At 37.1% G+C, this 14,150-nt stretch overlaps 3 protein-coding genes and 1 long non-coding RNA gene across 11 annotated transcripts; 2 read left to right on the plus strand and 2 right to left on the minus strand.

Moving 5' to 3' along the window:
• Window positions 1-1,430: 1,430 nt before the first annotated feature.
• On the minus strand, window positions 1,431-4,872 carry LOC103519111 (ankyrin repeat and zinc finger domain-containing protein 1; the record flags this gene model as incomplete). The annotated part of the gene is given in 6 exon segments (XM_008484195.2): window positions 1,431-2,000; window positions 2,119-2,546; window positions 2,710-2,858; window positions 3,144-3,383; window positions 3,758-3,970; window positions 4,767-4,872. Coding segments are annotated over 5 exon segments (1,508 nt in total), but the record flags the coding sequence as incomplete, so codon positions are not given.
• Window positions 3,963-7,412, minus strand: LOC103519108 (ankyrin repeat and zinc finger domain-containing protein 1-like). The gene is made up of 3 exons (XM_008484189.3): window positions 7,139-7,412; window positions 6,800-6,972; window positions 3,963-3,970 (listed from the first exon to the last, which is right to left on the minus strand). The coding sequence occupies exons 1-3, from the start codon at window positions 7,327-7,329 to the stop codon at window positions 3,963-3,965; spliced, it is 372 nt and encodes a 123-aa protein (XP_008482411.2). The 5' UTR covers window positions 7,330-7,412.
• On the plus strand, window positions 5,185-13,690 carry LOC103519109 (protein RER1). Of its 8 annotated transcripts, none has more exons than XM_008484191.3 (8): window positions 5,185-5,341; window positions 7,723-7,812; window positions 8,028-8,132; window positions 8,912-9,011; window positions 9,451-9,671; window positions 11,107-11,184; window positions 12,897-12,980; window positions 13,298-13,690. In XM_008484191.3, the coding sequence occupies exons 2-7, from the start codon at window positions 7,744-7,746 to the stop codon at window positions 12,963-12,965; spliced, it is 642 nt and encodes a 213-aa protein (XP_008482413.1). In that variant the 5' UTR covers window positions 5,185-5,341; window positions 7,723-7,743; the 3' UTR covers window positions 12,966-12,980; window positions 13,298-13,690. The 8 variants fall into 8 exon arrangements, with proteins under 8 accessions (XP_008482413.1, XP_017303558.1, XP_008482416.1 ...); XM_017448069.2 differs by lacking the exon at window positions 9,451-9,671 and adding an exon at window positions 10,038-10,258; XM_008484194.3 differs by lacking the exon at window positions 12,897-12,980 and having other exon boundaries at window positions 11,107-11,234; window positions 13,058-13,690.
• On the plus strand, window positions 11,841-12,524 carry LOC113471508. Its single transcript, XR_003394181.1, has 2 exons — window positions 11,841-12,197; window positions 12,389-12,524. It is a non-coding gene; the product is annotated as an uncharacterized LOC113471508 (long non-coding RNA).
• Window positions 13,691-14,150: the final 460 nt, after the last annotated feature.

A 14,150-nucleotide genomic window follows, 5' to 3' on the forward strand; every position in this document is an offset into this window, starting at 1 on the left:
TTCTATCGAACTTGGAAAAGTTTGAGAAATATTATGTAAAAAAGACAGACAAACGAATTATGTAATTGAACAAACAGACACATATCTAAATATTATTTCGTCAAGTTAAAAACGTACACTTCGTGTTTTTACTTTCTATTACCCTTACGTATAGGGAACCTATACAAGGTAATGAGAAAGTATTGCAATCGGTCCAAATTTTCAAAATCACAGACGTAGAGACAAAATGCAACATCTTCGAGTTAAAAATTTGGCACTCTTTTCGTTCTGTGAGCACTTTTGAGTTATGGCTTGTTTAGTTTTTACTGTTTTAGAGTGCACTTATTTCTGTACAGGTAAAATTCTGAGAAGTCAAACGGTAACTTTCACTTTTGGTGGCAGAAAACTATTTTACTATTTTATTGCTAAAATAAAATTGCCTTGGAATTAGTTTCCATTTTATAATTAAATAGTTCACTGTGTTCTGTTGGAGAGTTGAGACATATCTGTGTGGGGATAAAATGGTTCCTTAGAAAAATGCTTCATGCTTTGGGAGGTTTCTCAAAACGTACGTACGTACGTACGTACGTACTACAGGTTTAAATGGGAAAAAGTAGAAAGTTGTGAACAAAATATCTCAAGAACGGTTCTTCTTGAAGATGGTAACCTTTATGTTGTGTTTAACATCCCCCATGTTACTTGTACTTCAGCGAACTGTTACAAACCTCGGACATAAATTTTCTTGAAGATGGTAACCTTTATGTTGTGTTTAACATCCCCCATGTTATTTGTACTTCAGCGAACTGTTACAAACCTCGGACATAAATTATTTTATAATTAAATAGTTTACGGTGTTCTGTTGGAGAGTTGAGACATATCTGTGTGGGGATAAAATGGTTCCTTAGAAAAATGCTTCATGCTTTGGGAGGTTTCTCAAAAAGTATGATGAAGAGATTTTTGTATAATGTTAGACTTAACTACATGATATCCACTATATTTGCCACATAATGATAAGACTACCCCCAAGGCTCCTATTCATACCAAAATCTGATTTTCAACATTGTAAAAAACCATTAAGTATTAGTGTTAAAATACCAGAGGAAAATTAGGGAAAACCAGTGGCTATCACTAACACGTCACTACATATTTTGCATGATAATGAAGAGATTTTTGTATAATGTTAGACTTAACTACATGATATCCACTATATTTGCCACATAATGATAAGACTACCTCCAAGGCTCCTATTCATACCAAAATCTGATTTTCAACATTGTAAAAAGCCATTAAGTATTAGTGTTAAAATACCAGAGGAAAATTAGGGAAAACCAGTGGCTATCACTAACACGTCACTACATATTATGACTTAGAATAACTATGATGTGTGTAGTAAAATAGTCATCATTAAAAAGAAACAGTCTCGATTTTTTCTTTTTTTTTAGTTCCATTACCTTATATTATTTTTGTGTCCATTCTTCGCTGCTAGATGAAGCAGTGTGTTCTTGGAAGTGTCATATGATTTGTTCAGAAGGTTGGCAAACTCTTCCTCAGTACAAGTCTCCTTGATTTCCATCAATATACTCTCTAGTTTATCATCATCAGGGCAATCCACAGCATTCAGTAATTTTTTGGATAAGGACATCAAGTGCTTTGGTTCATCCGATTGCTTTTTCTTTTTCCTTCTGTTTTTCCTTTTCACTCTGTTTTCATTCTCAAACGAGTTGTCCATTTCTTTCAGATCTTCATGGAAAGATACTTCTTGTACTTCTTGAATCAATTGAATGATTTCTGATTCGCTCCCTGACGGGGTTTGTATATCTACCAGCTCTTGAATATGGTTGGGAAGTTGTCTATCAGGCGAAGGTCTAGACTTGCTTCTATCAATGTGAGATTTCTTACTCTGTACAGGATCTCTCCGGTGTTTGGATTCTATGACTGTGGTGAGGACATCTACTGAGTTGTATACATGTACTGAACACAGCATAGCATGGACATACTTGAGTTGTGTAAATGTAGGTCTTCTTGTAGGGAAAGGAATACTGCGGAGTCGTAAATCTGATTTGTTCAATGGTGGTTCTTTTCCTCCAAACAGGACTTGTCGGTTCGCAGGTCCCACAGCTCTATACAGGATTAGTGAACATCGTAGGGAAAGGAATACTGCGGAGTCGTACATCTGATTTGTTCAATGGTGGTTCTTTTCCTCCAAACAGGACTTGTCGGTTCGTAGGTCCCACAGCTCTATACAGGATTAGTGAACATTTCTCTATATCAGAGGACCAGGCTGATAGTAGCTCCTGTACATGTTGTACAAGTGCTGTTTCATTGTATCGTCTTAAGCTAGCTCCAGCACTCTTGGGATAATTTCCCTTGCCATCTTTAGTACTCTGACTACCACCTTGTTTAGCACGCACTGTGTAGCAGTGAAATGTTTTATGAAGGATAGGTTCCGCACCTTTGAAGATGGCAGCAGCAAAGTGACCCCCACTCAACATGATAATCATCCAATGAGGATCTTCTACGGATTTTTGAGCCAGTTGTATTATTTCTTCATCTTTGGGTTGTTGTTCCTGAAATTCAAATGAATTGAAGTTATAGACTTGGACACTGTGGAAAGCAGAGAAGACAGAAGAGTCTGTGTAGAAGGGACTTTGGATTTTTTTCTGTAAAGGGTAACAACCTCTTTTCCCAAAATTTTCTCTAAATTTAAAGAAATTTACTATGAAAAAGTACCTTCTTGTCATACAGTAAACATCTGAAGAGGGACACCACTTGGCCATCAGAATTCTCAAACAAAATCTTTGCCTGGCGGTGCAGTTGAAATCCAAATGTCTCAACATCTTCCTCCTCATTATCAGATCCAGATATGCTGGATACATCATCTGAAAACAATACATGCGGATTAATAATCATTAATCAAATCTGTTTAGGATAAAATCCACCCTGGATGAGAATTGAACCCATGACCTAGCACTTACAAGATAGCCCAGATCTTTGAGCTTAGTTAGGAACCAGCTTAACTCCATACTCAAGAAGACCACTCTGAGACATAGGTGTGAGGGTAACTGCGCCAAGGGATGGGTTAAGCTTATACGAATCTAGCACTTACCAGCTAGATGTGCTAACCTCCAACCTAACTAAGCTTGCCAGAGACAAAATGAGCTTACCTGCTAGCTGATCAAACTTTTCCTCTGTGATAGCTGGTCTGCATGCCAGTCTAAGTTTAAGATTGTATCTATGCCAGTCTTGTTTGTAGTGTTTTCTCTGTTGGACGGTGTTTTCAAACAGTTCCTCACAGTAGGAACAGTATAGGCCAGTTCCAGATTCACCTTGTACAGGCAAATCAACTCCCGGAGATATACATCTTGATGTGAGCTTAGTTTGGACATTTTCTTTGTCTACAATATCTAGAAAAGAAGACAAGATATTTTTGGTAAACCTAGAGATGATGAAACAAATATGCCCCTGTGCCCTGTAACTAAGGCTAGGAATTACTACAACTAGGCTTTTACCTAAACCTATTGGTATTTTAGTTTTTTTTTTTTTTTTTTTTTTTTTTTTTTTTTTTATTACTTAAAGTTTTTTTTATGTTTTTGAAGTAAAAATTCAGAGAGCACTCAGCCTGAACAATTGAGAAGGTACAGTGGCAGTGGTACCAGTGTAAAAAGACTTTTTTTTTACTTTGTGAATTTATTTTATTAATAATCAGATGACTCACCACCTTGATTTCACGTATCTGTTTATTTTTATTCTTAATTACAAGGAGACAGCTTAAACTTACTCAATTGTACTTCTTGGTTCTTGTTTTGATTCAGAGGTTTCAAGATATTTATGTTTTTCACAGCTTTGTAGTATTCTTCACTGCCATATTTCAGTGTCTGAGACGGTTGACATGTACTCATAGTAGACTTGTACTTTTTCAAAGTTCTTTTTCTACAAATGCTTGTATACTAAAAGATTTGTTGTAGTTGTGAGAAAGACCTAAACTATGAAGCTGGAATAACAAAGAAAACAATAGATAAGGATGGTTACAGTATGGTGCAATATTGGATCACAATAAGCACATGGGTAGAAAGTATCTGGATGTAGAATTGTAGATCACCTGGAAAATGTGCTGCTGGATATTATGGGGGTGCACTCAGCATCAAGAAAACAATTAAGGAGCTGGTTTAAATTCCAGCCAAATGGTTAAGGTGTTCCTAACCCCTATATTAGTATCTATAGCATAAAGTAGGTGGTGCTATAGCATAGTTTCTTTTCCTTTATAAAGGAACTGTGAGATCACAGTGGGTAACCAATGATGGATTCAAGACCCAGGCTGAATACTTATTATTATAAACAGATAGGAGCATAATGCTGAGGTATCCCCTATAATTTTAATACTGATCAGGACAACCCTCTCCTGTAATACTGTTTGGGGTGAAAAATTAATAGGTAATCGACCATTCAGGTAGTAGCACAGTAGTAAAATAATTGTTTGATGACCAGTAAATGGTTGGCAATTGGGCACTGTTGGTGTTGGTAAATCTCTCGGAGAAAGATCTTGTGTTACAAAACTCAAATGTTCACCCAGAAATGAGGTTGTCATCTTTCCAAACTGACACCCTTGGAAGTTTATCTTTAATACTAGTATGTACCTTGTAAAAAATGATGACTATGGCACTGTTGGTGTTGGTAAATTTCTCGGAGAAAGATCTTGTGTTACAAAACTCAAATGTTCAGCCAGAAATGAGGTTGTCATCTTTCCAAACTGACACCCTTGGAAGTTTATCTTTAATACTAGTATGTACCTTGTAAAAAATGATGACTAATTGAAAATTGACTCTTTTATCACTACAATAAAATTTAAAGAAAAAAAATCCTTATCTAACCCAAAATCCTCCAACTTACCACTTGATTATTTTTGAATTTTCCCGCAGTTGATAATATTGTATATTGTGCTCGTTGATAACTGTGCAAAGTTGCCAAGTCATAATTAAAACTTTATGCACAACTAAAGTTATGCACAAACGACAAGCCCTTGGGTTTTCATTAATTTATTGACAAATTATTTTTTAATTAGTCGTTCAATTGATGTTTATTTCATTATAAATAGTCCAAAAATTGAAAATCTTTACAGTTTTAATATTTTTTAGTTCGGTCAAGAAATAAATTGCAAGTCTGTGCATAATTTTCAAGAAAACAAATTTCCCACTTTTTCTCGAACTGGCAACACTGTTTGTTGTATTTACATTTTACAAAATTTTAATGGATCCCAAACTTCAACATCGACGTGGATGTCGGTTCTTTTGGAGATTTTAAGTGAAAAATGAATGATTTTGAGTGATTGTGACTAGTTTTCTTCATTTCCAGAGTCCATCTTCAGGTAATTTATCCGTACAAATCATCTCTGAGAAATCTCTCTGTTCGCTGAGCTGTAGAAACTGAACACAGCCTATGACTTGGTCATTATCAGTCATTGGACAAACATTAACCTATTGTGTCTGATAAGGGAAGGGAGGAACTTACACTAATTAGATAAGTAAACTTGGTTTCTAGTGAACTCATGCTACTCGGGTTTTCAAATGTGGGCTACCCTACAATTAAGGATCTCCACGAGGCCCTAAGTCGGGCCTAATATCTAATAGGCGAAATACCTTCATTTGTTGAATTGAAGATGTGTATCAAATCTCATCAAAATCGGACCAACCGTTCGAGAAGTACGCTTGAACAAACTTACGAACCAGACGTAGAGACAAAATGCAAAATCTTCGAGTTAAAAACTTGGAACTCTTTTCGTTCTGTGAGCACTTTTGAGTTGTGGCTTGGTTAGTTTTTACTGTTTTAGAGTGCACTTATTTCTGTACAGATAAAATTCTGAGAAGTCAAACGGTAACTTTCACTTTTGGTGGCAGAAAACTATTTTACTATTTTATTGCTAAAATAAAATTGCCTTGGTTGCATGATATTGGCAAGCATTGTTGGCACCCTTTCATAATTTTGTTCAGTTTTGCTGGTACTCCTTCCATTATGGTTACTTACATCATCTATATATATAAAAGGGAAATATGGACAGGTCATGTATGTCTGTCCGAATTGTTTAGAGAAAACTATGATAGATATCAAAAAAGTGTAAACGAAGACCCCCCGTAAAATTGTTGTATCTACCCAAAAAAATTATCAGACCTTTAAAATTCCCAACCGTTCCCGAGATATTGACGTTTTTTAGTCCCCCCATAAGAAATACCCATAGGCGGTTCTTGCCTAAATTTTTGGGGGGGCTTGATTTTGAAGGTACACCTTCAAAATTTTGATTTAGCTATATGTAAAAAATCTGGTGTGAACATCACACGACTTTCCTTATCCTATTGAACTGATGCTTATTTGAGTATTATTTTACCCTAACTTTTACCATATATATCTCTAACCGTTTAGTCGGTATAGCTGAAAACCGCCAAAAAATGGTCGAAATCCGTCCAAAAGTGGTCAAAATACCGCCAAGCGCAGCACCTATCTCAACTAAACGTTTTCTGTTGCATCCTTGTCACATATGTGAACTACATACCAAATTTCAAGTCTCTAGCTCATACCGTTCCCGAGATATTGTTAAACTAGACCGAAAACCGCCAAAAAGCGGTAAAATGCCGCCAAGCGTTGCACCGGTCTTAACCAAAAGTTTCGTGTCGCATCCTTGTCACATTTGACAGCTGCATGCCGGTAAAATGCCGCCAACCAATACACCGATCTTAACCAAAAGCTTCGTGTCACATTCTTGTCACATTTGACAGCTACATACCAAATTTCAAGTCTCTAGCTCTTACCGTTCTCGAGATATTTTGTTTACAGTCGTCAGTGAGAGGAGAGGGGATGTGGGACTTGGAGTAGTCAAACTGGTCCGGATATTCGGCCATGTATCGTCGGAATATGTTGCGACTATCTCTGTTGGGTGCCAAATCGTAGGCAGTGCGAGACATGAAATCCTTATGACACGGACTGGCGTCCAGGGAGAGCAACAACCTGGAACAGATATTATTGCATGAAAGTTTGTTATAACGCCTTTATACTTACCAATGACATTGTTCCACATCAGATTGACTTAGAATAACTATGATGTGTGTAGTAAAATAGTCATCATTAAAAAGAAACAGTCTCGATTTTTTCTTTTTTTTTTTAGTTCCATTACCTTATATTATTTTTGTGTCCATTCTTCGCTGCTAGATGAAGCAGTGTGTTCTTGGAAGTGTCATATGATTTGTTCAGAAGGTTGGCAAACTCTTCCTCAGTACAAGTCTCCTTGATTTCCATCAATATACTCTCTAGTTTATCATCATCAGGGCAATCCACAGCATTCAATAATTTTTTCGACAAGAACATCAAGTGCTTTGGTTCATCCGATTGCTTTTTCTTTTTCCTTCTGTTTTTCCTTTTCACTCTGTTTTCATTCTCAAACGAGTTGTCCGTTTAATATTTTCTCTCGCTTTCAGTTTGAGTTTTCATTTCTTCGAGACAAGACTCAGAGAAGATATTAGTTTTCAGGGGCAAAGCCAAGGGAGTGCAAAGTGCAACCTCATGCACAAACCGCGAAGCCCCGGGAGCGTGCAGTGCGACCGTAAACAAGGGAGCACAAAGCACGACCACATGCACAACCCTGTGAAACCCTGAAACCGTTTCCTACTGATGGAGAATTTTTTTCTTACTAAAATATTCTAAACCGTGGCAAAGCACGGGCACAACAGCTAGTTACATAATATTTTTTTTTATTTCCAGGGTCCCAGATAAACCATTAGGATGCAAGATTTCAGTTCCTCTAATGATTCAGGGAATGTTTTCTCTAAAACATCTAAATCCATAAAACAGGTTTGTAAAATTATCCTCTTCTCAGATACATACCTACCTATCTACATCTTCTTATTTAAAAACCAATTAGGTATACTTAGCCACTTGGATACTTTAAAATGAAAACGTAATTTTAAATAGGTACCTACTTACGTTACATTTTGGTTCTTAGCTTTGTGCCTATGAACACTATGTATACTTAAAATAATAAATTAATTTTCTTCTTCTCATTACAGAGATACCAAACATTGTTAGACCTATCAACACCTTACACCTTTGGAAGATGGAGTGTGGCTGCTTTGTTACTAATATTTTTCTTAGCTAGGATATATCTGTTACAAGTAAGTATTTTAAAGTTCACATCAGCCTAAAAATGAGATTTTGATGAACATGTGCCTTTGGACACACCTTGAGAATTTCACAATCTCCAATATCAAGTGAACTATGTTCTAGTTCTTACTTATACTTTTCATTTTAGTCTACTGTAAATATCAATGTACCATTTATTTGTTTATTTCGGTGTACGCTGTCCCCCCAGTCAGTGGTAGTGGTCTCGATAGCCAGGGGTCACGGGTTCGAAACCACTGTGTGTGTACTTTAGCATTAAAGAGAAACGTTATGTGCCTTTTAAGCACTAGGTTGCAGGTTTGATTCTCACCCAAGGTGGATTTTATCATTAACAGAAAGGGTTCATTCTTAGAACAGCTGGTTTTCTCCTATGAACTCCTATCCTTTCTTCCTTATTTCTTGACTTTTGGGCAATAAGACCTTATTGTGCCTTTTAAGCACTAGGTTGCAGGTTTGATTCTCACCCAAGGTGGATTTTATCATTAACGGATAGGGTTCATTCTTAGAACAGCTGGTTTTCTCCTATGAACTCCTATCCTTTCTTCCTTATTTCTTGACTTTTGGGCAATAAGACCTTATTGTCTTGAAAGCAGTTGCAGTTTCCTCTATCAAACTTATTTTTTAAGTTCAGATTAGTTTGCACTCTAATCTGTTTTTGTTACAAGTTACTCTGGCTCACAAACTGTGAAGATCAATACATATTGCTGTGAAAGTATGCATTTCACTATCACCTATTCTTGTAATAATTTTGACATTGTGTTTGATCTTACAGGGCTGGTACATCATTTGCTATGCTCTCGGCATTTATGATTTAAATTTGTTCATTGCATTCCTGTCACCGAAAGCAGACCTTTGGTTGGATTCTCACACTGGTAAGATGAATATTTATTTCTATCCACTGCAACAGAAACCTACTAAATGTTACACTAAATGTAGAAAATATCTTATTCAAAAAAAAATACATAGTTGAATGAGCAGATAAAAGCAAAATCACACAACTTGAAGTTTGTAATTTACTTTTTTTTTTACAAGATTGCACTCCTCTGTCCTGCCCAGTGAAAACAAAAGTTACTGGAGGAGTCATTAGACAGCACTTTACTCTTATTTACACTAAATGTAGAAAATATCTTATTCAATGAAAATACATAGTGGAATGAGCAGATAAAAGCAAAATCACACAACTTGAAGTTTGTAATTTACTTTTTTTCTTACAAGATTGCACTCCTCTGTCCTGCCCAGTGAAAACAAAAGTTACTGGAGGAGTCATTAGACAGCACTTTACTATTTACCGACACTTTTCTTTTCCTCCAGACAATGACGATGACATGCAATTGCCTACACGGGCAAGTGAAGAGTTTCGTCCGTTCATTAGAAGACTACCGGAATTCAAGTTCTGGTACTCGGTCATGAAGAGCACCCTGTTCGCCACTTTCTTCACTCTGTTTGATTGCTTCAACATCCCCGTGTTCTGGCCTATCCTAGTGTTGTACTTCATTACCTTGTTCATAATCACAATGAAACGACAAATCAAAGTAAGTCTGATTAACATGTGTCGGAAAGAATCGCCACTAGTCACCACTTACCACTTACAGTACCTACTCAGTTGTCCTCAAAGAAGTGTATAAATTCCCTGAAATGTTTTAATCTAAAATATCTTTCAAAATCAAGGGAGAGAAAGTATTTTATTGGGGTTATTTAGCAGTAGAAAATATCTTATTCAATGAAAATACATAGTGGAATGAGCAGATAAAAGCAAAATCACACAACTTGAAGTTTGTAATTTACTTTTTTTTTACAAGATTGCACTCCTCTGTCCTGCCCAGTGAAAACAAAAGTTACTGGAGGAGTCATTAGACAGCACTTTACTCTTATTTACCGACATTTTTCTTTTCCTCCAGACAATGACGATGACATGCAGTTGCCTACACGGGCAAGTGAAGAGTTTCGTCCGTTCATTAGAAGACTACCGGAATTCAAGTTCTGGTACTCGGTCATGAAGAGCACCCTGTTCGCCACTTTCTTCACTCTGTTTGATTGCTTCAACATCCCCGTGTTCTGGCCCATCCTAGTGTTGTACTTCATTACCTTGTTCATAATCACAATGAAACGACAAATCAAAGTAAGTCTGAGAAACATGTGTCGGAAAGAATCGCCACTAGTTACCACTTACAGTACCTACTCAGTTGTCCTCAAAAAAGTGTATAAATTCCCTGAAATGTTTTAATCTAAAATATCTTTCAAAATCAAGGGAGAGAAAGTATTTTATTGGGGTTATTTAGCAGTCATCCTAGTGTTGTACTTCATTACCTTGTTCATAATCACAATGAAACGACAAATCAAAGTAAGTCTGAGAAACATGTGTCGGAAAGAATCGCCACTAGTTACCACTTACAGTACCTACTCAGTTGTCCTCAAAAAAGTGTATAAATTCCCTGAAATGTTTTAATGTAAAATATCTTTCAAAATCAAGGGAGAGAAAGTATTTTATTGGGGTTATTTAGCAGTACCTACCTTCTTGTTTCTAAATTTCTAATGTATACTTTGTCCCTTGAATTTGGTACTGTTTTTTGTTAAGATTGATATTGAACTAAAGCATTTCAAGCCTTTCCAACCTCAAGTCAGTCTAGTTAGCTGAGGGGTTAGCATGTCTGCCTTGTAATTGCTAGGCCTGGGTTCGATTCCCCTCTGTTGTGAAATTTATCCTAAACAGATCAGGTTCGTTATCAGCCTCTATCAAACCTCTTGGGGAGAAAATATTAGCTCTTTTTTTCTCTCTCTTAATGATTAAATACTTGAACAACCTTTCTCTTGTCTTGTGTTCACAGCATATGATCAAGTACCGATATGTCCCAGGAGAAAATATTAGCTCTTTTTTTCTCTTTCTCTCTCTCTCTCTCTCTCTCTCTCTCTCTCTCTCTCTTAATGATTAAATATTTGAACAACCTTTCTCTCGTCTTGTGTTCACAGCATATGATCAAGTACCGATATGTCCCGTTCTCATGGGGGAAGCCCAAGTATGCCAGTCACGAGGATACTGCCGGCAAGGTGATTAATGCTAAGTGACTTCTCAGTTACTAAAGTGAGCCACAGATAAGGTGAATCTGATAAGCTTAAGTTGAGAAGAGAATTGAGAGTCGAATTAAAGTAGGTGGAGGTTTTTTTAAAGGTGCGAACTACCACCTAGTCATCCCCATTGGAAAATATCAACTACTTTCCCTTCCTCCCTCCTCCTCCTCCTCCTTCAAGTTATACACAAAAATATGTACATGCCTATCTTATTTCACTCCACTCCTTTAATAATAAAAATAAGTCCTTCAAGTTATACACAAAAATATGTACATGCCTATCTTATTTCACTCCACTCCTTTAATAATAAAAATAAGTCCTTCTATGGGGACAGAGTGACAGACAGACAGACAGACGACACCGAAGCAAATACAATAGTCCGTCCACTATACCTTTTTATTACTATTGTAATAATAAAGGAAGGACGGACTAAAAAGTAGGCAGAACCTTCATGAGTTCAAAACACTAAAAACTTGATTCTGATAGTAAAATTCAGATTTTTTTGAAATTTATTGCCGATAGATAGATATAAAGCTAATATGTAGTTAGGTATATTAGCTAGGTAAAAAAAAAAAATCGTTAGGTATCTATCTACGTTCTTTTCTAAGCGGGATATTTTGAGAGGGATTACACCGAAGCAAATACAATAGTCCGTCCACTATACCTTTTTATTACTATTGTAATAATAAAGGAAGGACGGACTAAAAAGTAGGCAGTAAGTTTCTAAAAACTATCTAGATTAAGAAAGAAAAAAAAAAAAATCCATAACTCCACATTTTATTAAACTATTCTTCTATTCTAAGCGGGATATTTTGAGAGGGATTTTAATCCAGCCTGGGATTTTTCCCTCGGCTGAGCTCCCCTACTCTTGTTTCACCGGCTTGTGACGCGGTGTTCAAGGACTCTTCATTCGACGAAAATTTTTGTGTTCCGTTTTTAGTTTTAGAAAGGTAGGTACCTAAGTAATTGACTGAACATCTTGGTTAAAACAGGTAAGATGAGGTAGGGGAAAAAAGTCAGTCGCTAATCCATATTTTAAAAGTGACCTACTGTCCGTAGTGTTAAGGCGGTCTCTCCCTGATCTGTTGTGTGCCGCGTCCATTTTAGTCTAGAACTAGTGCACTGCAACAAAGCACCTAAAGGGGGGCGGGGGATTTCTCCATCTAAATCTTGGTTAAAACAGGTAAGATGAGGTAGGGGAAAAAAGTCAGTTGCTAATCCATATTTTAAAAGTGACCTACTATCCGTAGTGTTTAAAGCGGTCTCTCCCTGATCCGTTGTGTGCCGCGTCCATTTTAGTCTAGGACTATTGCACTGCAACAAAGCACCTAAAGGGGGGCGGGGGAAATCTCCATCTATCTTTGCTGTTTTTGGTTTTAGAAAGTGTAGGTACCTAAGTAATTGACTGAACATCTTGGTTAAAACAGGTAAGATGAGGTAGGGGAAAAAAGTCAGTTGCTAATCCAGATTTTAAAAGTGACCTACTACTGTCCGTAGTGTTAAAGCGGTCTCTCCCTGATCTGTTGTGTGCCGCGTCCATTTTAGTCTAGGACTATTGCACTGCAACAAAGCACCTAAAGGGGGGCGGGGGAAATCTCCATCTATCTTTGGAAAATCTCCATTTATCTTTGTCTCTTACTACAACGTGTGTTTTGCTAGAATTCGTGTGTTTTCCTGGCGATTTGTTTCAGGCCCCTCTCATTGTAACTCCAATCATTACCCCACCACCATTAGCAGCAGCCCCCATCCCTGCTGTGTAAACTTATCTCATTTAAATATACTTCTATCTTTGTCTCTTACTACAACGTGTGTTTTGCTAGAATTTGTGTGTTTTCCTGGCGATTTGTTTCAGGCACCTCTCATTGTAACTCCAATCATTACCCCACCACCATTAGCAGCAGCCCCCATCCCTGCTGTGTAAACTTATCTCATTTAAATATACTCAACTGTGTAATCGACATATTCTTGCCTTGGTAGCTCAGCGGTTAAACACTCGGCTGATAATCAGGAGGTCGCGGGATCGAATCCCAATCAAGGCATGAAACTTTGTTAAGTGATTGATGATTTTATTTTATTTATCTATCTCATTTAAATATACTCAACTGTGTAATCGACATATTCTTGCCTTGGTAGCTCAGCGGTTAAATACTCGGCTGATAATCAGGAGGTCGCGGGATCGAATCCCAATCAAGGCATGAAACTTTGTTAAGTGATTGATGATTTTATTTTATTTATTTACAATCTAAACAGCAGGGCCATTTGTTGGGTGACTTTATAAAATTAGAAATAGTAGTAGCTCACTGCTGAGGTAAAAGGACGAGCAATGTTCTGGTGATCTTGTAGAATCTGTCGTATTCACCTCAGTAGTCAAGCGCTCACTTGTTAGTATACGGAGATCGCAGGTTCAAACTCCAGCCACGGCACGGTTTTTAATTTTTGAGAACTTTTCCTCAGTAATAATAGCACCAATTGTGTAGTACGATTGCTAAAGAAAACGGACTTTTCTCATTCGAGCACTAGTAAGAAGTAGTGGTTCCATAAAATGTGGGCTACCCTACAATTAAGGACCTTCACGAGGCCCTAAATCGGGCCTAAAATCTAATAGGCGAAATACCTTCAGTTTGGTACAAATTTACAAACTAGACGTAGAGACAAAATGCAAAATCTTCTCTCTCTTAATGATTAAATACTTGAACAACCTTTCTCTTGTCTTGTGTTCACAGCATATGATCAAGTACCGATATGTCCCGTTCTCATGGGGGAAGCCCAAAAAGGACTAAAAAGATTATTTTAAGGCGTACATTTCCCTTCTTCTTGAAGGTGGTAACCTTCATGTTGTGTTTAACATCCCCCATGTTACTTGTACTTCAGCGAACTGTTACAAACCTCGGACATAAATGCCCCCATGTGAGCTTGAAAAACATGGTTTACTTTTGAGCATCCTT

The sequence above is a fragment of the Diaphorina citri genome, unplaced genomic scaffold (assembly GCF_000475195.1).
Source record: "Diaphorina citri unplaced genomic scaffold, Diaci psyllid genome assembly version 1.1 scaffold2540, whole genome shotgun sequence".
NCBI lineage: Eukaryota > Metazoa > Arthropoda > Insecta > Hemiptera > Psyllidae > Diaphorina > Diaphorina citri.